The sequence below is a fragment of the Musca domestica genome, unplaced genomic scaffold, assembly GCF_030504385.1.
Source record: "Musca domestica strain aabys unplaced genomic scaffold, Musca_domestica.polishedcontigs.V.1.1 29, whole genome shotgun sequence".
In the NCBI taxonomy this organism is placed as follows: domain Eukaryota; kingdom Metazoa; phylum Arthropoda; class Insecta; order Diptera; family Muscidae; genus Musca; species Musca domestica.
Window position 1 is genome coordinate 1,207,988 of NW_026712296.1, and position 17,884 is coordinate 1,225,871.

At 33.7% G+C, this 17,884-nt stretch overlaps 1 protein-coding gene across 6 annotated transcripts in view; it reads right to left on the reverse strand.

Moving 5' to 3' along the window:
• LOC101897001 (carbohydrate sulfotransferase 11) overlaps window positions 1-17,884 on the reverse strand; it is a 45,000-nt gene that overhangs the window by 12,446 nt on the left and 14,670 nt on the right. For 5 of the 6 annotated variants that reach the window (XM_011295507.3, XM_011295514.3, XM_011295510.3 and 2 more), the window contains exons 3-4: window positions 4,652-4,780; window positions 28-175 (exon numbers count right to left, since the gene is read on the reverse strand). In XM_011295507.3, the coding sequence (XP_011293809.1) occupies window positions 28-175; window positions 4,652-4,780 (277 nt within the window). The remainder of the gene's footprint in view (window positions 1-27; window positions 176-4,651; window positions 4,781-17,884) is intronic. The other variant, XM_011295515.3, reaches the window with a different exon arrangement.

Sequence of the window (17,884 nt, forward strand, 5' to 3'; positions counted from 1 at the left end):
GCAATATGTTGTTTTATGTGTACTCACCCACCACATCCAATCCCAGCTCGGAACATTTCTCCGCCAGAAATTTACGCCTTCTCTCCATGCGCCTCTCCACTTTCAGCATATCACTTTCCGATAGTGATTGTATTGCCTCATCCGGAATTAGTGGTAGATGTGTTTCGTTGATGTACTAACCGGATTCAAGATAAAATGCAAACAAAAGGCAGAAAAATAAACAAAGAAAAAAAAAAAACAAAATAACGAGAATAAAATTGCAATTAAATTACTTTTCAATTCAATTAATAAATGCCATTCAAGTAACGTTGGTGGTGGTCGTGGTGGTAGTGGGGGATAGAAAAGAAGAAAACTTAATAGGATATACGCACTTGAGTGAGGGAGGGAGGGATTATTCTACAACAATAAAAGACCATTAAATAAATTAATGTTTTAATAACAATTAAAACTAACAATAACAACAACTAAGAAATTAATGAACACTTCAGGAAACATGCAACATGGGGTCTTCTCTTTCCTACAACATTGTAGTTATTCAATGAATGGATATTGAAACCACAGGATGTAAACACAGAAGGAACGAACACCAATAGGAAGTTAAATATTGTGAAATTTCTCAATGCGATGAAGTGCTTCAAGATGTTGGGTAACCAAGGACATACATAGAGAGAGATAATTAAATTCTAATATAAGTTTAATGATAAGAATTACAAATCGAATTTCCAAATAAATGTTAGAGGGAAATGATTAAATTAAAATTGTAAATAATTGCTATTTTAGTTGTTGAGCAAATTTTCTTACTGATAAAATGTTTTAATACCTTCAAGAAAATTTTAGAAATAATCATTAAAAAGATTATTGAAAAGCTATCGCAAGGTCAACACTCCCTCTGAAAACATTTTAATGTAAGTAAAATAACCCCCATACAACGGTATTTATTGCTTGTAGATAGATTTTTAATATAATCATAGTAGAATTAGGAAGATTAAACGTCAATTAGACGTGACGTACTACCCATACCTATGAAGGTATATCCTCAATATAATGATACCTTGTGAAATTCGGTATTTTTCAGATTTTAGCCACGTGGATGCAATCATCAAAATACGGAATATCGGAAGGTACCGTTATATATGGGGGAAATACGTGTACCTATATAGACAATACTCTTGCAGGGGGTAAAGTACTCAGAAGGAACTCCTGGTGTGGAATTTTATACAATTCCATGTGAAAAATCGTAAACCCTATGGGGGATTTACGATATCGTGGACCTATATAGACAATTCTCTTCTAGGGGGTAAAGTACTATAGGATATCGATACCGTGCATTTTGATGAGTTCCAAACGAAATGACGAACTTAATATACCCTGTGTACTATGTGGTGGTTATAAAAAATAGTTTCGGAAGGCATTCCTGTGTACATTCCTGGTAATGGGTACCACTTCCTCTTACAGAAAAATTGCCTATACAATTTACATTTATCCACCAATGGAAATATCTTAAAATTAGGATTTGGAGTTGGTAATAGGATTTTTATGGCAGCTAAATGTTAATTAAATACATGCTCAGTATTTCGTATAGTCTCCATATAACTGTGCCAAACAATATTCGGTATTTTGATGATTTTTAGAAGCATTTTTTTCGCACCGCCCAACCTTAACTGCTTTTTTAACTGTTTTAGTCGCAATTTTAACCTGAATTTTCTGTAAATTGGTAGTTTTCTATTCCTCGCATAGAACTGAACCTCCCGATATTCGGTATTTTGATGACATGTGTTACAGTTTTCACCGGAATTGCTTCAAATTTGGTATTTGGAGTTCGTAATGGACCTCTTATGAAAGGAAATTGTCTCTTCAAGTCCACATCTTCGTTTAGACCACATATAACGATTCTTCCCTCTATTTCTCATTTAGATGATTTTAGCCACATTTTTCACCGGAACTATTTGAAATTTGGAGTTCGAAATATTCGTAATTATCTACCTTGGTAGATAATTTTCTAGAGAGGTTCATTTTTTGTGTAGCGCCCATAAAATACTCGAAATATTAATAATTTTAGTGGTATTTTCCAACAGATTTTACATTTTTCAAGTTCCTTCCAAATGTTGAAGCTGTTATTATAAGCTGGAACTATAAGATAGACTCCTAGCTCCTTTTGATGATCTGCATAGAATCACATTCTGAGTCGATTTATGCATATCCGTACGTCCGTTTGTCCATATGTTTTTGTAAGCAAAGTACAGGTAGCATTTATTGTCATTTATTTGGCCCAAGGACGAGATTAGAGATAATCGGTTAAAATTTAGATATAGCTCCCAGATATATCTTCGTTCGATTTGCTTTTTATTGTGTACCAAACGTGTAATATCAGCCCGAACAGCATGGAATTTTGCACATAGGACCAAATTAGGCCTGAAAATAAGTATGCCAAATTTGTTATTTTTGTCCTCCGCAGCCGTAAATGCACTCTGTAACAACAATATTTGGGGAAATATAACAAATACAGCTTAGAAATACCTTTGCCAAATTTTATTGAGATCGGTTCAGATTTGAATATAGCTCCAATATATTTCTTTATCTGATTTCAAGTTGAATGTGCAGCAAATGGGTAATACAAGCCCGGATTGAAAAGGCACAAATGACTCGGCAAATTTAATAGAAATCGAATCGAAGGAGGATATTCCTCTCATATATTAGTTCCTTTGAACTTTAAATTATAACTATGGTTTAATTCTCACAAATTCCCCATAAAAACTTTTATTTGTTATGTGAAGCTCTGCTAAATATGCAAAGTGGTTTAGCGTATTATAAAGTCGTCTACGCCCGACTTTAAGACTTTTTTTACTGGTTGACTTGTTTTCAAATAGCAATTTCAAGGAAAGTCCTATTGGTTTAATTTTTTCAGATTGCTGTCTCAAAAAACTGTAATAACTTACCGTTTACCATATATTAGCGTTTACCCGCAATATATAGTATGGAGGGTATATTAAGTTTGTCATGTCCCCTCGTCTGTGCGTCTATCCGTCTGTTCGTTTGTGGAAATCACTCTAGCTTCCGAACGAAATGAAGTGGGTTGATAAAAATTTACCCACATGTATATTATGTCTGCAGGACTTTTAGTACCTGGTATGGCCCCCATATAATGGTACCTCCCAGAAAATGTTTGAAATGTTTGAAATTTGGTATTTGAAGTTCGTAATGGATACTCCAGCCTATGACAGCCTTTGCAGGTCCACGTCTTCGTATACCTGCCGGTATTCGATATTTTAATGTTTTTTTGTCGACATTATTCACCGGAATTTTTTCAAATTTGGTATTTGAAGTTCATAATGGGTACTATAGCCAGGCAGAAAATTGTGTATGCAGGTCCACGATTTGGTATAGCGCCCATATAACGGTACCTCCCTATATTTGATATTTTGATGATTTTAGCTACGTAATTCACCGATTTTTTTTTTTCAAGTTTCGCATTTGAATATTGTAATGGCTTATGACAAATGTTGCCTATTCAGCCCGACGTCGGTATTTTTAAGATTTTAACAGAATTTTTAACGGATTTTTTTTTTTGAAAATAGCTAAATTCGTTCTAAATGGTGGAGGGTATTCAAAGTTCGACCCAGCCGAATTTAAAGCTTTTTTACTTGTTTTAGTTACTATGTTGAAATCTCATTAAACTTCTGTGAAATCTCATTAAACTTCACATTCAAATTCCCCAGTGAGCAAGCTTTTACCAAAGCTCCGATTTGTTCGATTTTACTCGCGAGTGAAAACTATTCGCTAGCGAGAGAGTACTTGTGGAGCACGGGTTTTATAAGATGTATAAACCTCATTTTTTGTTTTATTTGTAAGTGTTGAATATAAGAATACGCGGAGGAGTATTATCACTTCGAGCGAGTTAATTCGCTACTCAAATAATACCAAACATTTGGGATCTATCCCTTAGCCCAAAAATCTAGTTTTATAAATTTAAAACTTTTACAGGTTTTTTTGTTATAATAAATTGGGAGAAGTTACTGTTTCTCTTTTTAAATATTTAAAAAAACTATGTTTTTTCTACAATCACAAAAAATGATAAACTTCGGCACCAATTCTTTGGCTATCATAAAAATGGGGTTTTTCTCAGTATTTCTGAAAAAGAGTGTTGTTTTGTGAAATATATATGTTTTATAAAAATTGATATTTTGTTTACAATTGGAGATCTATAAGTGTTTAAAAATAAAAATTGAAATAAAAATTATTTCAAAATAATTTCCGATGATACAAAAGTTCAGTAAGAGAGAGTTTGCAATTCCTTCTAGACATTTTTGTTCAGTAAGAATTGTCCAGTATTATCCATTGATTGAAAATCAGCTGTTTTGTGATCAATCTAAAGATGTTAAAAATTGCAGATTGTTTATAGTTACAATTAAATAAAATAAATAAGTGTAATACAAATTAAAAAATATAAGAAAAATCCAGAAAAATAAATATTTGGAAATTCGATTTTAAAACAAAGATTATGGGGTTACACAGTATGAGGACCAATCAACAATGCAAAGTCTTAAACATTTATGCCAACTAAATCCATGGATAAAGGAATGATTTAGTAATTTTGTTTGGTATGTAAAATGTTCGCTTGTGTATTATATCAAAACAACAAAAAAATATTTACTTTATCGTATTTGGAAAATCTTTTTTTCGAGTTCCCTGTGGCCGCTACAGTTAGATCCTTATTTTTGCCAAGCAACATGACGGGATAACGAAACGATTTATCGGTAAAATGATCCTTGATTTTTGAGGCCTAAAAATTTGAAAAATTGTAGTTGTAGTAGTAGAAGTTGGTTTATTTGTTTATTATTGTATTTAAATGGTTTTGGGAGGAGCAAGGTTTTTTGAGAAAATTACAATTTGAAATACTAGCAAAAACTGGTAAAGGAAGCAGCCAGCCATTTTTTTTTTACTAAATAACAAAATAAAACAATTTTAAACTAAAGAACAGATTTCAATTTACTTTACAGCAATTATTTGTTTTAATGAAGATCCAAATTTCATTGGCCTTGTAGGAGCCAATTATGAAAGCAATATTTGGTTCTACTTTAAGCCTAGCAGTTCAATTAAATTTCTATTTTATGGTTAAGTTATGTACATATATATGTATTTTGAATCTTAGAATGATGGTGTCAATAATGCCCGCTTGGTGTCTATAATGATTAAATGTGGAGAAAGCTTTAAAATTGACGAATTCCGTTAGTGGCATTAAAAGTTTTTGTGTCTAAAAGCAATTGTAAAACAATGTAATATTTTTAAAAAGTGTTTCTTGATGAAATATATATATGAATCTCTTTTTTGGAGTATGAAATATTCCCATTTTATTTTTATAGGATAAAATGAATTTTGGTCAATAATTACAGGGGAAATCCAGCATATTATGAAAGTAGAGCTAAAAATCGCAAAGTAACCCAAATAGAGAAGGCAAGTAAACACTCTATCGGATTAAGATTCCTTGGAACATATTGATTTTAGGTGTATAATATCTTCCGCAATATTGCAGATAAAAACACGATCATTATTTTGGAAGAAAATTTTAACACTCAGGTCAGTTCAAAAAGTCTCGTTCTAATTATGGTTAAAAAACTCCGTTAAACCAGGATCGTAGCAAGTCAAAATATTCTACAGATTTATTTAGTACTGAAATTGCAAAATTTGTTCAGTTTGACAACATTTTTAATTCAAAATTTTGTCAGCGAAAAGTCCAACTTAAAACTGTAGATTCATTCTAACAGTTCGGAGGTAACAGTATGGAGGGTATATTAAGTTCGTCATTCTTTTTGAAACTTCTCGAAATAATAATTTTAGACCCGACCAAGTGTATGTATTCTTGATCAGCGTAAAATTCTAAGAGGATTTAGCCCTGTCCGTCCGTCCGTCTGTTGTAATCACGCCAGAGTCAAACCGAATAAAGATAGGAAGCTACAATTTTGCACAGATCAGTCTTTTGTCTGCAGGTAGGTCAAGTTCGAAGGTGCGCTATAGATCGGTATCGTATAGCTCCCATACAACGGTACCCACCGATATTTGGTATTTGGATCATTTTAGCCACATTTTACAATGGAAATGTTTGAAAATCGCCACAAGGAGTTCTTTCTGAGCACTTTACCGTCTGGAAAAGAATTGTTTACATAGGTTCACGATATCTATAGCCCCTATACAACGGTACCCCCGATATTCGGTACTTTTTTCATTTTAGCCACATTTTCCAATGGAATTTTTTGCAAATCCACACTGGGGCTTTTTTCTAAGTACTTTACCGTCTGGAAGAGAATTGCTTACATAGGTCCACGAATCGTATAACCCCCATTCTATGTCAATTTAGCGATGTCCGCCCGTCTATCCGTCTGCCCGTCTGTGGAAATCACTCTAGCTTCCGAACGAATGAAGTAGGATGATAAAATTTTACTCAAATGTGTATTATGTCTTCAGGACTTTTGGTATTGAAAATGGGACCATAATGGTACCTCCTTTTTCCGATTTTTTGGTGATTTAAGCGACATTATTCGCCCGAAAAATTTCAAATTTGGTATTTGAAGTTCGTAATGGGTACTACAGCCTATGACAGAAAATTGTCTGTGCAGGTTCACGTCTTCGTATAGCCCCTATATTCTATTTTATAGCCCCTATTCGGTATTTTGATGATTTTAGCGACATCATTCACCCGAATTGTTTCAAATTTGGTGTTTGAAGTTCATAATAGATTCTACAGCTTATGACAGAAAATTGTCAGTGCAGGTCCACACCTTCGTATAGCCCCATTATAACGGTACCTCCCGATATTCTGTATTTTGATTATTTTAGCTACATTATTCACCGGAATTGTTTAAAATTTCGTGTTTGAAATTCGTAATGGATACTACAACCTAAGGTAGAAAATTGTCAGTGCAGGTCCACACCTTCGTATAGCCCCCATATAACGGTACCTTCCGATATTCGGTATTTTGATGATTTTAGCGACATTACTCACCGGAATTGTTTCAAGTTTAGAGTTTGAAGTTCGTAATGGATACTACAGCCTATGACAGAAAATTGTCTGTGCAGATCCACGTCTTGGTATGGCCCCCATAAAATGGTACCTCCCTATATTCGTTATTTTGGTGATTTTAAGTACATAATTCACCGATTTTTTTAAGTTTCTTATTTGAATATTGTAATGGCTTATGACAAAAGTTGCCTATATAACATCTACATTCGGTATTTTTATGATTTTATATTTTTGAAAATTCCCGAATTCGTTCCAAATGGTAGAGTTTATTCAAAGTTCGGCCCAGCCGAATTTACAGCTTTTTTAATTGTTTCTTTTCCGAAGAAGCCTAAGTCATCGGCTGGCTTCCAGTCATAAAAGCGTTTTATATATTCTCACCGTTAGTCCTAAAGCCTTACTTTGTGTGAGTTTGTGCGAAGTTCTTCTACAAAGGATAATTTTAGAAGAATGTGTTCAAAGACAAACATTTTCTTTATCAAATTTCACTATAAGTCTCCTAAGAAAACAAATCTCTATTTACATCATATATCAAGAAAATATCTGCATCAATGTTCCCAAATAAAGAAATAATTTTTTGATCAACTTTTATCTTTAGTTCTTCTATTTGCCTTTGATTTTAATATCTCTCTAAAAACTGACTATCCCACAGTACAACTACACACACACATTTTGTAAATAAAAACTCAAGCTACTTAAAACAATTAAAATCACTAAAAGAAATATGCAGTTATATCATGAGAAAACAACATTTTCCTTTGAATTAGTTTTTTTTTTCACACCCACCGTAAACGGCGTGTGAGTGAGTGGTGGTTGGTTGGTTGGTAACCTTGACATAGACGTCTGTCTACCACACACATACACACATGTATACACATGATCATATACACTATAAGTGGGCTTGTAGGTGCCATGTGAGTTGACATGTTTATAAACGAACGAACTTAATGTCGGTTGTGCTGGTGTTGTCGGCTGACTTGCCAATTTGGCCCCAAGGACTCCGAGTGGAAACGGGGAAAAAAAACTCGGTTGTTTTCTTTTCCGTTTCGCGTACGTCAACCGATAATTGCATGGTTACAGGGTATTAATAATATAACGACACGATTCCTTTCTTTTTGCTGTTGTTTGTATGCGATTAACTGATAGTTGATGTGGTCGAATGGTGTCCTACATAAATACATATTTATGCAAACAAATAAATGAATGAAAGGAGCAATTATTTGCTGTGGCAATTCTTTGCATTCCAAGAAATAAAGAAATGAACAAATCGGGAATGTTTATGTTACTGGCAACATGTCTGTGAATTGTATTTGAATTCGATGTCATAAACATTTCTATTTTCGAAATAAGTCGGAAAATTATTATGTAAACTAAAAATCCACTATTTACAGTCAAAGAGTGCTTCTAAGGATTGTTCTAAATCGATTGGAGCTTTTACAAAAATAATTTATTTTAACAGCTTTTACAAAAATAATTTTAGAGTCATTTCAAATTATTTAAATAGCCAGGATTGAAGTAAAGGTAGCCATTTACAAATACTAAACAGTCCAGGTAATCATTATATGACTATTTTTTAAAATCGCTCTATTATTGATCTGATGGTATAATACAAAATTTTTACATTATAAAAATTCTACAAAAATATTTAACTTTTAGTACACGACTTGAATTTTGTTTACTTATATTCCGATGTCCAAAGACTCATTTTATGAGTCATGTCACCTTTTGAGTAAATGATATACAATTTTTGATTTTTTAATGGATCCTCACCATAAGAAGTAATATAGACGTGTTATGAAGTTTAGAGAAAATCTGGCAGAAAAAATAGAACCTTCTCGTACTCAAATTTGTTTAGTTTGACAAAATTTTTATACCCTCAGCCATATGGCTACAGGATAAGATGAAAAAACAGCAAACAACTTCAGACTGCTGTCATTTCTAAGCCACTCGTCCGACAGCTGTTTACAAGCGTTTTACAAGCAATTTGATGAGAATTTTCCAGAAAAAAAGTTATTTGTAATGGAATTCAAGCGTGATAGTATGATGTCTTTATATTTGGCTGGAAAATCATTAGAGCACTCCAGCATTTAAATGTGAATAAATCTTTTGTGTCTCGTACCATCGCTCTTTATCGTAATACTGGTAGCGTAGCCCGACGTCAAGGAAGTGGACGGAAGAAAACAGCAACACCAGCAGAAATGGTTCGAAAAGTAAAGAACCGACTTGATCGAAACCAGTGTCGCAGGCCGAAAATGGCTCATGAGCTGAACATATCTCAATATTCCATTCGCCAAATATTGAAAAATGAGCTCGGGGTAAAACCATTGAAATTCCAAAAATTGCAAGAACTTGCACCGCAACAGAAAGAAAATGGACTCAAAAGAGCTAAAGAGTTGCTTCGTTTGGCCGAAAGTGGTGAACTGCCGAATTTGGTTTTCTCCGATGAGAAAACATTCGTTGTCCAGCATTTTGTAAACAACCAAAATGATCGTGTTTACTTGCCAAAGAGGTTAGCTAAAAATTTGTACCTTCGGTTGACCACCAGAACTCAAGCGCCGGCCATGGTCGTCCCCGCTCATATTAATAGACCGAGGCATCAGAATAAATGCCGAAAATTATGGCGAAATTATTCTGGAGTGTGTATTTAAGCCGTGGGCACGCAAACATTTTGGCCGCAGACCTTAGTCATTCCAACAGGACTCAGCACCATCGCACTCAGCACGCGCCACCCAAGAATGGTTGCAAAATTAGGTTCCTCGCTTCATTTCCAGCGCATAATGTCCACCAAGATCTCCGGATACCAATTCGTTGGACTATTGTGTCTGGAGTATTTTGAAAAGCAAGGTTGGCATTAAAAAATACCAAAGTGTCGATCACCTCAAGCAAGCGCCTCGCCGGGAATGGGCCAAAATACAACAGAGCAACATTCGGGCAGCGTGTGACGGTTTCATTGGCCGTTTGAAGGCCATAATTCGTGCCAAAGGTGACCAATTCGAACAAATCTAAACTAATTCTAAAATTTAATGCTATTTCCGACATTTGTTGCTTTCATTCAATAACATTTAAAAAAAGTAAAAATTATGGCGTTTGTTGAAGTAGAGATGAAGAAGAGATTTTAACGGCACCTCCCGATATTCGGTATTTTGATGATTTTTGCGACAATATTCATCGGAATTGTTTAAAATTTGGTATTTGAAGTTCGTAATAGATACTACAGCCTAAGACAGAAAATTGTCTGTGCAGGTCCACGTCTTCGTATAGCCCCCATATAACGGTACCTTCAGATATTCGGCATTTTGATGATTTTAACTACATTATTCACCGATTTTTTGTTAAGTTTCGCATTTGAATATTGTAATGGCTTATGACAAAAGTTACCTATGCAGGTCCATGTCATCGTATAGACCCTAATGTAACAGCTACATTCGGTATTTTTAAGATTTTAACAGAATTTTTAACGGATTTTATTGTTTTTGAGAATTGCCAAATTCATTCCAAATGGTGGAGGGTATTCAAAGTTCGGCCCGGACATTTTTTTTACTTGTTTTATCTCACCTGGCATACGGATTCCAAGGAATCTACGAAAATTTCCAAAAAAGAAAATGTTCAAAAAGGGGTCCTCTATCCGCCGATGCACTTGTCTTCCATTTTAAGCTTTTCTTTCAGAATCTGTTGGATTTTCCCTTTAATTTTTTTGTGTTGCATAGTGTTATAAAATGGTTGTGATCATATTTTCGGAATAAAAGACTAGTGTTTATAAATCCATTGTATGTACACAAATCAGAGATGGGTATCTGTTTTTTATGCAGCAAAATTTTGACAAGGTATATTGCAGAAAATGCAGAGATTTATTTGAAATGACATTGCCTTCTTAATTTTACCAGGGTTGCCGATTCTCATTAACATATTTTACTTTATATTTATTTCTTCATCTTCTAATTTAGCAAAAAATAAAAATGAAAACCATTTTCTATTGATTTCCAACTAAATAAACAAACCAATTCGGCAAATGGTGAGAATATGAAATGTTTATTTACTTGCGAGAATATCATTACATTTTTACTTGGCAGATAGCAAGTGAAAACCCCCATTTCAATATTCCAACCCTTCCTCTCCTCCACCCACGGCTTTCATTTCCAAAGAAATGACTAGCCTTAATCATTCCGTTGTAAAAGCATTCCCGATGTGGCAATCATTTTTAATTGACCTGAGGGTCATGAATGTGTCTGTTCTTTTTTTTTCTTCTTTTCTACAAATTGCGAGTGTCATTTCGGTGAATGGGTGATGATGATTACTTTGACATTTCACTTTGTCCAATACTTTTTTCTTTTTGTTGTTCGTTTCTTTTGAGGGTAAATATAATTTGCCAATCAAAGGTGTAAAAATGATTTGAATTGATTTTGAGGTTGAGGTAATTAGTTTTCTTTTTGCTTTGTTTTACTCCGCACACGATTTTGTGGGTTGGGTTCTTAACCCGCTCTTTGGAACAATGATTTCTGAAACAAAAATGGATTTGATTGAGGTGAAAATATATATTTTTATATATTTTGACTTCTGTTCTGATTATGAAAATTTTTGACCCTCTATGGAGTAGGAATGGGTCAATATTATCCATTTCGTATCGGACCTAAATAAATATGATATATTGCGGAGTGCCAGGTTTCTACTATATCGACTATTTTGTGATATTTGATAATTTTTAGAAATTTTTTTAAATCTTTTAGATCCAATTTTATGCGAAATCGTAAAATTCATATTCAGGTCAGGTTTCTGGTTGAGAGAAATATTTAGATATAGCAAGTTATAAAGAAACGCTGAATTGTTTCCCAAGTTGTGACAGATAAAAGTATTGGAAAGTGTGACCCTTTGTGGGTGAGTTACCAAAAGGGGTTCGCGTATATAAATCATCTTCACAACAGATCTTGTGTTAGCAAAAATGTTTATGTGTGTGGAATGTGAAGAGAGTTAGATGCTCATTTCTTTTTTTTTTGGGCGTTTTGTTTTTAAAATTCTTGTGCCCTATGTGGGGTAGGTACCAGAAGAAATGGTCCGATCTCTACCATCTTATAGCAGATCTTGTGTTGATAGAAATATTGAGATTTGCCAAGTCTGAATGGAATCGAATGTTAATTCCGCATTTTATGAGTTTCATAAATATTCAAAATGTTGACCCTTTGTGGGGGAGGTATCAGAAGGAGGGGACCGATATATTTCCATTTTCACATTAGAATTTGGGTTAATGAAAATATTGTGATGTGTGACATTTGAAGACAATCGGACTCTTACATCACATTTTATAAGAGTTATAAATATTCAAAATGTTGACCCTTTGTGGGGGAGGTACTTGATGAGGTGGACCGATATTGTCCATTTTCGCACCAGACCTAGTACTGTTGCAAATATTACGATTTGCAAAGTTGGAGCAAAATCGGATTATCCTTTTTCTCTCTGTGGGGAAATTTTTTTTTTTTGAAAATCAATGTCAATGATTTTGTGTGGAAGGTACCAGAAGGAGTGGAGCGATATTGCCCATCTCCGAATTCGATCTAAGTTTGGCAATATTATTACGATGTACATAGTTTGAATCAAATCGGATACTCAGTTTGAGAGTTATCGTGCGCACCAGCCATCCAGACAGACAGACGGACGGACGGACATCTAGAGACTCCAAATATTCTGTAACGGATTTGGTCCAAAGGGAACTTGGGTTTAAAACCGTTATTTTGAGACGATTTAGCCCTGTTTTAATCACGCTACAGTCAAAACGTTTAAAGATAGGAAGGAAAAATTTTGCTCAGATCAGTTTTTTGTCTGCAGGCAGGTCAAGTTCGAAAATGGGCTATATAGGTCCACCATATCGTATAGATCTCATATAACGGTACCCCCCGATATTCGATCTTTTGATGATTGCAGCCAAATTTGTGAATGAAATTGTCTGAAAATCACAAAAGAGTTTCTTCCTTCCCTGGAAGAGAAATGTCTATATAGTTCCACGATATCGTATAGCCTCCATACAACGGTACCTCCCAATGTTCGGTATTTTTATGATTTTAGCGACATCATTCACCAGAGTTGTTTCAAATTCAAATTTCGTATTTATAGTTCGTAATAGGAACTACAGTCAATGACAGAAAATTGTCTATGTAGGTCCAGATCTTCGTATAGGCCCCATATATCAGTATCTGCTTATATTCGGTTTTTGATGATTTTAGCTTCATTTTTCACTAATGGCTTATTCATTAATGGCTTATGAAAAAATTGCCTATGCAGGTTCATGTCTTTGTATAGATCCCAATATAACGGTATATTCGGTATTTTTAAGATTTTAACCGACATTTTAACGGATATTATTATACCCTCCTCCTTGGAAAGGAGGATATACTAACTTTGTCTTTCCGTTTTTAATATCCCTAAATATTTGTCGTAGATCACATAGAGTATATATATTCATAATCAGAATAAAATTCTAAGTCGATTTAACGATGTCTGGCTGTCTGTCTGTCTGTCTGCCTCTTCGTTTGTCTGTTGAAATCCCGATGCAGCCCACATTATTTGACGTAGAGTGTCAAAATTTAGCAGAAAAATTTGTATTGTGTCTAGGATGGTTGGTATGAAAATGAGATATATTGGTCCACGTTTTGGTATAGTCCATATATAACGGTACCTCTCGATATTCGATATTTTGATGACTTTTGATTTATTTTTTACGGATTTGTCTGAAAATTGGTATTTGTAGGTCAAAATGGGACCTAGTTCGTGTGGCGAAGTAATGTATGCATGGGTCCACGCTTTGGTATAGGCCCCATATATCCCGATTTTTGGTATTTTTATGATTTTTGGCAAATTTTTTTTACGGATTTGTCTAAAAATTGGTATTTGTTGGTCATAATGGGTTTTGGCTGCGGTGTCGAAATATTGTATGTATAGGTCCACGTATTGGTATAGCTCCCATATAACGGTGCCTCCCTATATTCGATATTTCGATGATTTTTGCCACGTTTCTTCGCGGATTTGGCTAAAAATTGGTATTTGTGGGTCATAATGTGTTCTAATATTTCCTTTACCCTAAGGGGGATGGTTTTTAATTGTTTTTTTTTTTTTTGAAAATTACCAAATTCGTTCCAAATGTATAAATGGTATTGAAATATGGACCGGCCGAACTTACTACTTTTTTACTTTTTTTTCCCTGATTTCAAAACTCATTTTTCACCTGTTTTCCGTTTTGTCATCGACCCTAGCAACCTGTTCTCTTCTCTGAAATTTTGAAAACACTTTCATGCTACATCAAGTCAAATTTCCCCATTACAATGCTTGGACAACGTCAAGACTACACCACCACCCACATAACGGCTCATCGTTGCCGTGTCGTGTCGCATCGCGTCGACTTAAGTCAATGAAAATGCATTGTGCTTTCCGTCATTTTTAATAATTTATGGAATCTAAAGTGTTGTTCATTTAGTTGTAATCGCAGGGAAACAAATGTGGCAATCAAACACCTTTTGAGATTGCCAACAACAAGAAATATGTTTTCGTTCTGGTTTTTCTGTCGATGTGTATGGAGGTATGTATGTATGTATGTATGTATGGGGATTTGTATCAAAGCGGCCCGCTTAGTTGTAGAAAGAACGAACAAAATTTATTTCAAAATAAATGTTTCTTCTGCTGCCACTGCTGCTGATGATATAAATGGAAAAAAAATATTGTTTTCATAGTTGCCAGACACATAGCATACAAATCAGATCAATCGAATGAAATAGAATTTAATCGTTAATTCGTTTTAAATTTCAAATTGATGGCATAAACATACCTTTGAATTTTAATCATTTTCTTTTAACAATATTTTGAAAGAATTCCACAAGATTATAGAGTGATACATACAAACAAACTACTCTATACAGTCATTGGTATAACGAACGAAGTATTCTTTGGCTTTGTGATTTTTACACCTTCAGTTTTATGGATAGAGAGGTGGTCAGGGTGGGAGGCCGGAATCTCCCACAAACTTCAACCCTCAAAATGCATGTTTTTACTGCATGATAACTTTATACAAAATATTCCAAAATGGATATTAAATATTTAAAACATGACCCCCCTAACAACGTTTATCTACTCAAATTTTGGATCGAAAATAAATCAATAATTGATTAAATTTAAATTTGAAATGCCTAAACAAGACCATAACAACGGTAATTGTCCTAATGGTTGGACGTGACGAATAAGTAACAAATGTAATCGTTATTTCTAAATAAGTCATACTTCAATAGTCCACGAGTATGCACACGCACAATCATACATGTGTGTGTGTGTGTGCGTGTATTGACTATTCAAAATTGATAGGACAATTTACAATGTTGTTATGTGAAATAAACAAAATTGAGAAATTGGGAACTGTAATCCCAATTGCCTTGTTTTGGATTGGCAATAAACTATGTAAATTATTTTTAATGATGGATTCATTATTTTTAATGTCATATTTTAATTATTTGTTATTTATTGAACAAAATTAAAACTAAGCTAATGGATGTTATTATGGTTAAGGAGGAATTTTTACACTGTTCAAAATAGTTTAAATGTAATATTTTAGATCTAAACAAGTAGAAAAGTATCGGTCGGGTTTGCCGATTGCTGCATACCCTCAGCCAATGTTCGATTATTTTAAAATATTTAGACTTCTGTTATGAATTTTTAAACTCTTGACCCTCTATGGAGTGAGTTTTGAAAGAGTGGGTCAATATTGTCCATTTCCTATAGGACCTAAAAAATATGATATAAATATTATTATAAAAATATAAGAAAATCGAACATTTATATCCAATTTATGGGAAATAATAAATTCCATATTCATCTCAAGATTCTGGTTGAGAGACATATATTTAGAAATAGCTACTTGTAAAGAATCGCTGAGTTGTTTCGCAATTTATGACAGAAAAAAGTATTGAAAATTGTGTCCTTTGTGGGTGAGGTACCAGAAGGGGTTCGCAGATATATAGCATGTTTGTATGTGTGAAATTTGTAGAGAGTTGGATGCTTATTTCGCCTTCTTTGATCGTTTTGGTTTTCAAAATCTTGAAAATGGTCGGATCTCTACCATCTTTATAACAGATCTTGTGTTGATGGAAATATTGAGATGATCCCAGTCTGGAATGGAATCGGATGTTGATTTCGCTTTTTATGAGCTTCATGGATATTCCAAATTTTGAGACTTTATGGGGGAGGTACCAGAAGGAGTGGACCGATATATTCCGTCTTACTACCAGATCTTGGGTTCATAAAAATAGTAGAATGTGTGAAATTTGAAGACAATCGGACTCTTACATCATATTTTTTAAGAGTTATAATTATTCAAAATTTTGACTTTTTGTATGAGAGGCACTTGATGGTGTGGACCAATATTATCCATTTTGGCACCTGATATTCGTATATTCGGTATTGTAGTCAAAATTTTCAATAAAATTGTCTGAAAATCCACGTAAGGATTTCCTTCTGAGTACTTTACCCCCTGGAAGAGATATTGTCTATATAGGTCCACGATATCGTTTATCCCCAATATAACGGTACCTCCCTATATTCGGTATTGTGATGATTTTAGCAACATTTTTCAATGGAATTATCTAAAACTCCATACCAGAATTTCTTTATTCCCTAGAAGAGAATTATCTATATAGGTTCAAGATATCGTATAGCCCACATAAACGGTACCCCGCCCCCACGATATTAGATATTTGGCGATTTTAGGGACGTTATTTGCAAATTGCGTATTTAGAGTTCGTAATGGGAACTACAGTCTATGACAGAAAATTGTCTATGCCGGTCCAGGCCTTCGTACAAGCCCCATATATCAGTACCTCCCCATATTCGGTATTTTGATGGTTTTAACTATTCTATAACTATAACATTATTCACGGATTTTTTTCAAGTTTCGTTTTTCAATATTGTAATGGCTTACGACAAAAGTTTCCTATGCAGGTCCGCGTCTTCATATAGACCACAATATATTCAAAGTTCGGGCCGGCCGAACTTACTGTTTTTTTAGTTGTTAAATTTATTTTTTTGAAAGACTATTGAATCTATAATTGTTTTTTTTTTTAATTTTTGAATTTATAATTTTTTGCAGATATTTTTTTGAAGGATTATAAATCTGTTGTTGTGATTTTTTTGGGGATTTCGAATATTTTTTCCTGAAGTTATATCACAGCCTTAATTGTAGATTTTTATATTTTTTTTAAGAAAAGTGACTTCAGACCGTTGATTACGGATTTTTAAAATATGTTTCCTACAGACAATCAGAGCTTTTAAGAATGTAAAGTCATTTCAAATAAGCATATCCATCTCTGCATTTTCTGCAATTTTCTTGATATTTGAGGGAATATAGCAGATGATTTAGATTTATTATTTCAGGAACTGCCACTGCAAGAGCTAAAGCATTTGATTCTCTCCATTTATATTTTGCAGAAAAATCAGAACAATAATTATTGATTTGAAAATTTGGATTTAAAGGTTTGTTTTTTTATTTATTTATTATTTTTTTTTTTTTTTTTGGAAATTTGAAAACATTTTTTGAAGGTCTATCAGAGCTGTAACAGTGGATTTTTAAATTTATTTTTTGAAGGACTTTCGATTCTACAATTGTATTTTTGTTTAATTCTTGAAAGTCATTTCAAATAAGCATATCCATCTCTGTATTTTCTGCAATTTTCTTTATATTTGAGGGAATATAGCAGATGATTTAGATTTATTATTTCAGGAACTGTCACTGCCAGAGCTATAGCACTTGATTCTCTCCATTTATATTTTGCAGAATATTCAGAACAATAATTATTGATTTGAATATTTGGATTTCAAGGTCTGTTTTTTTTATTTATTTATTTTTTT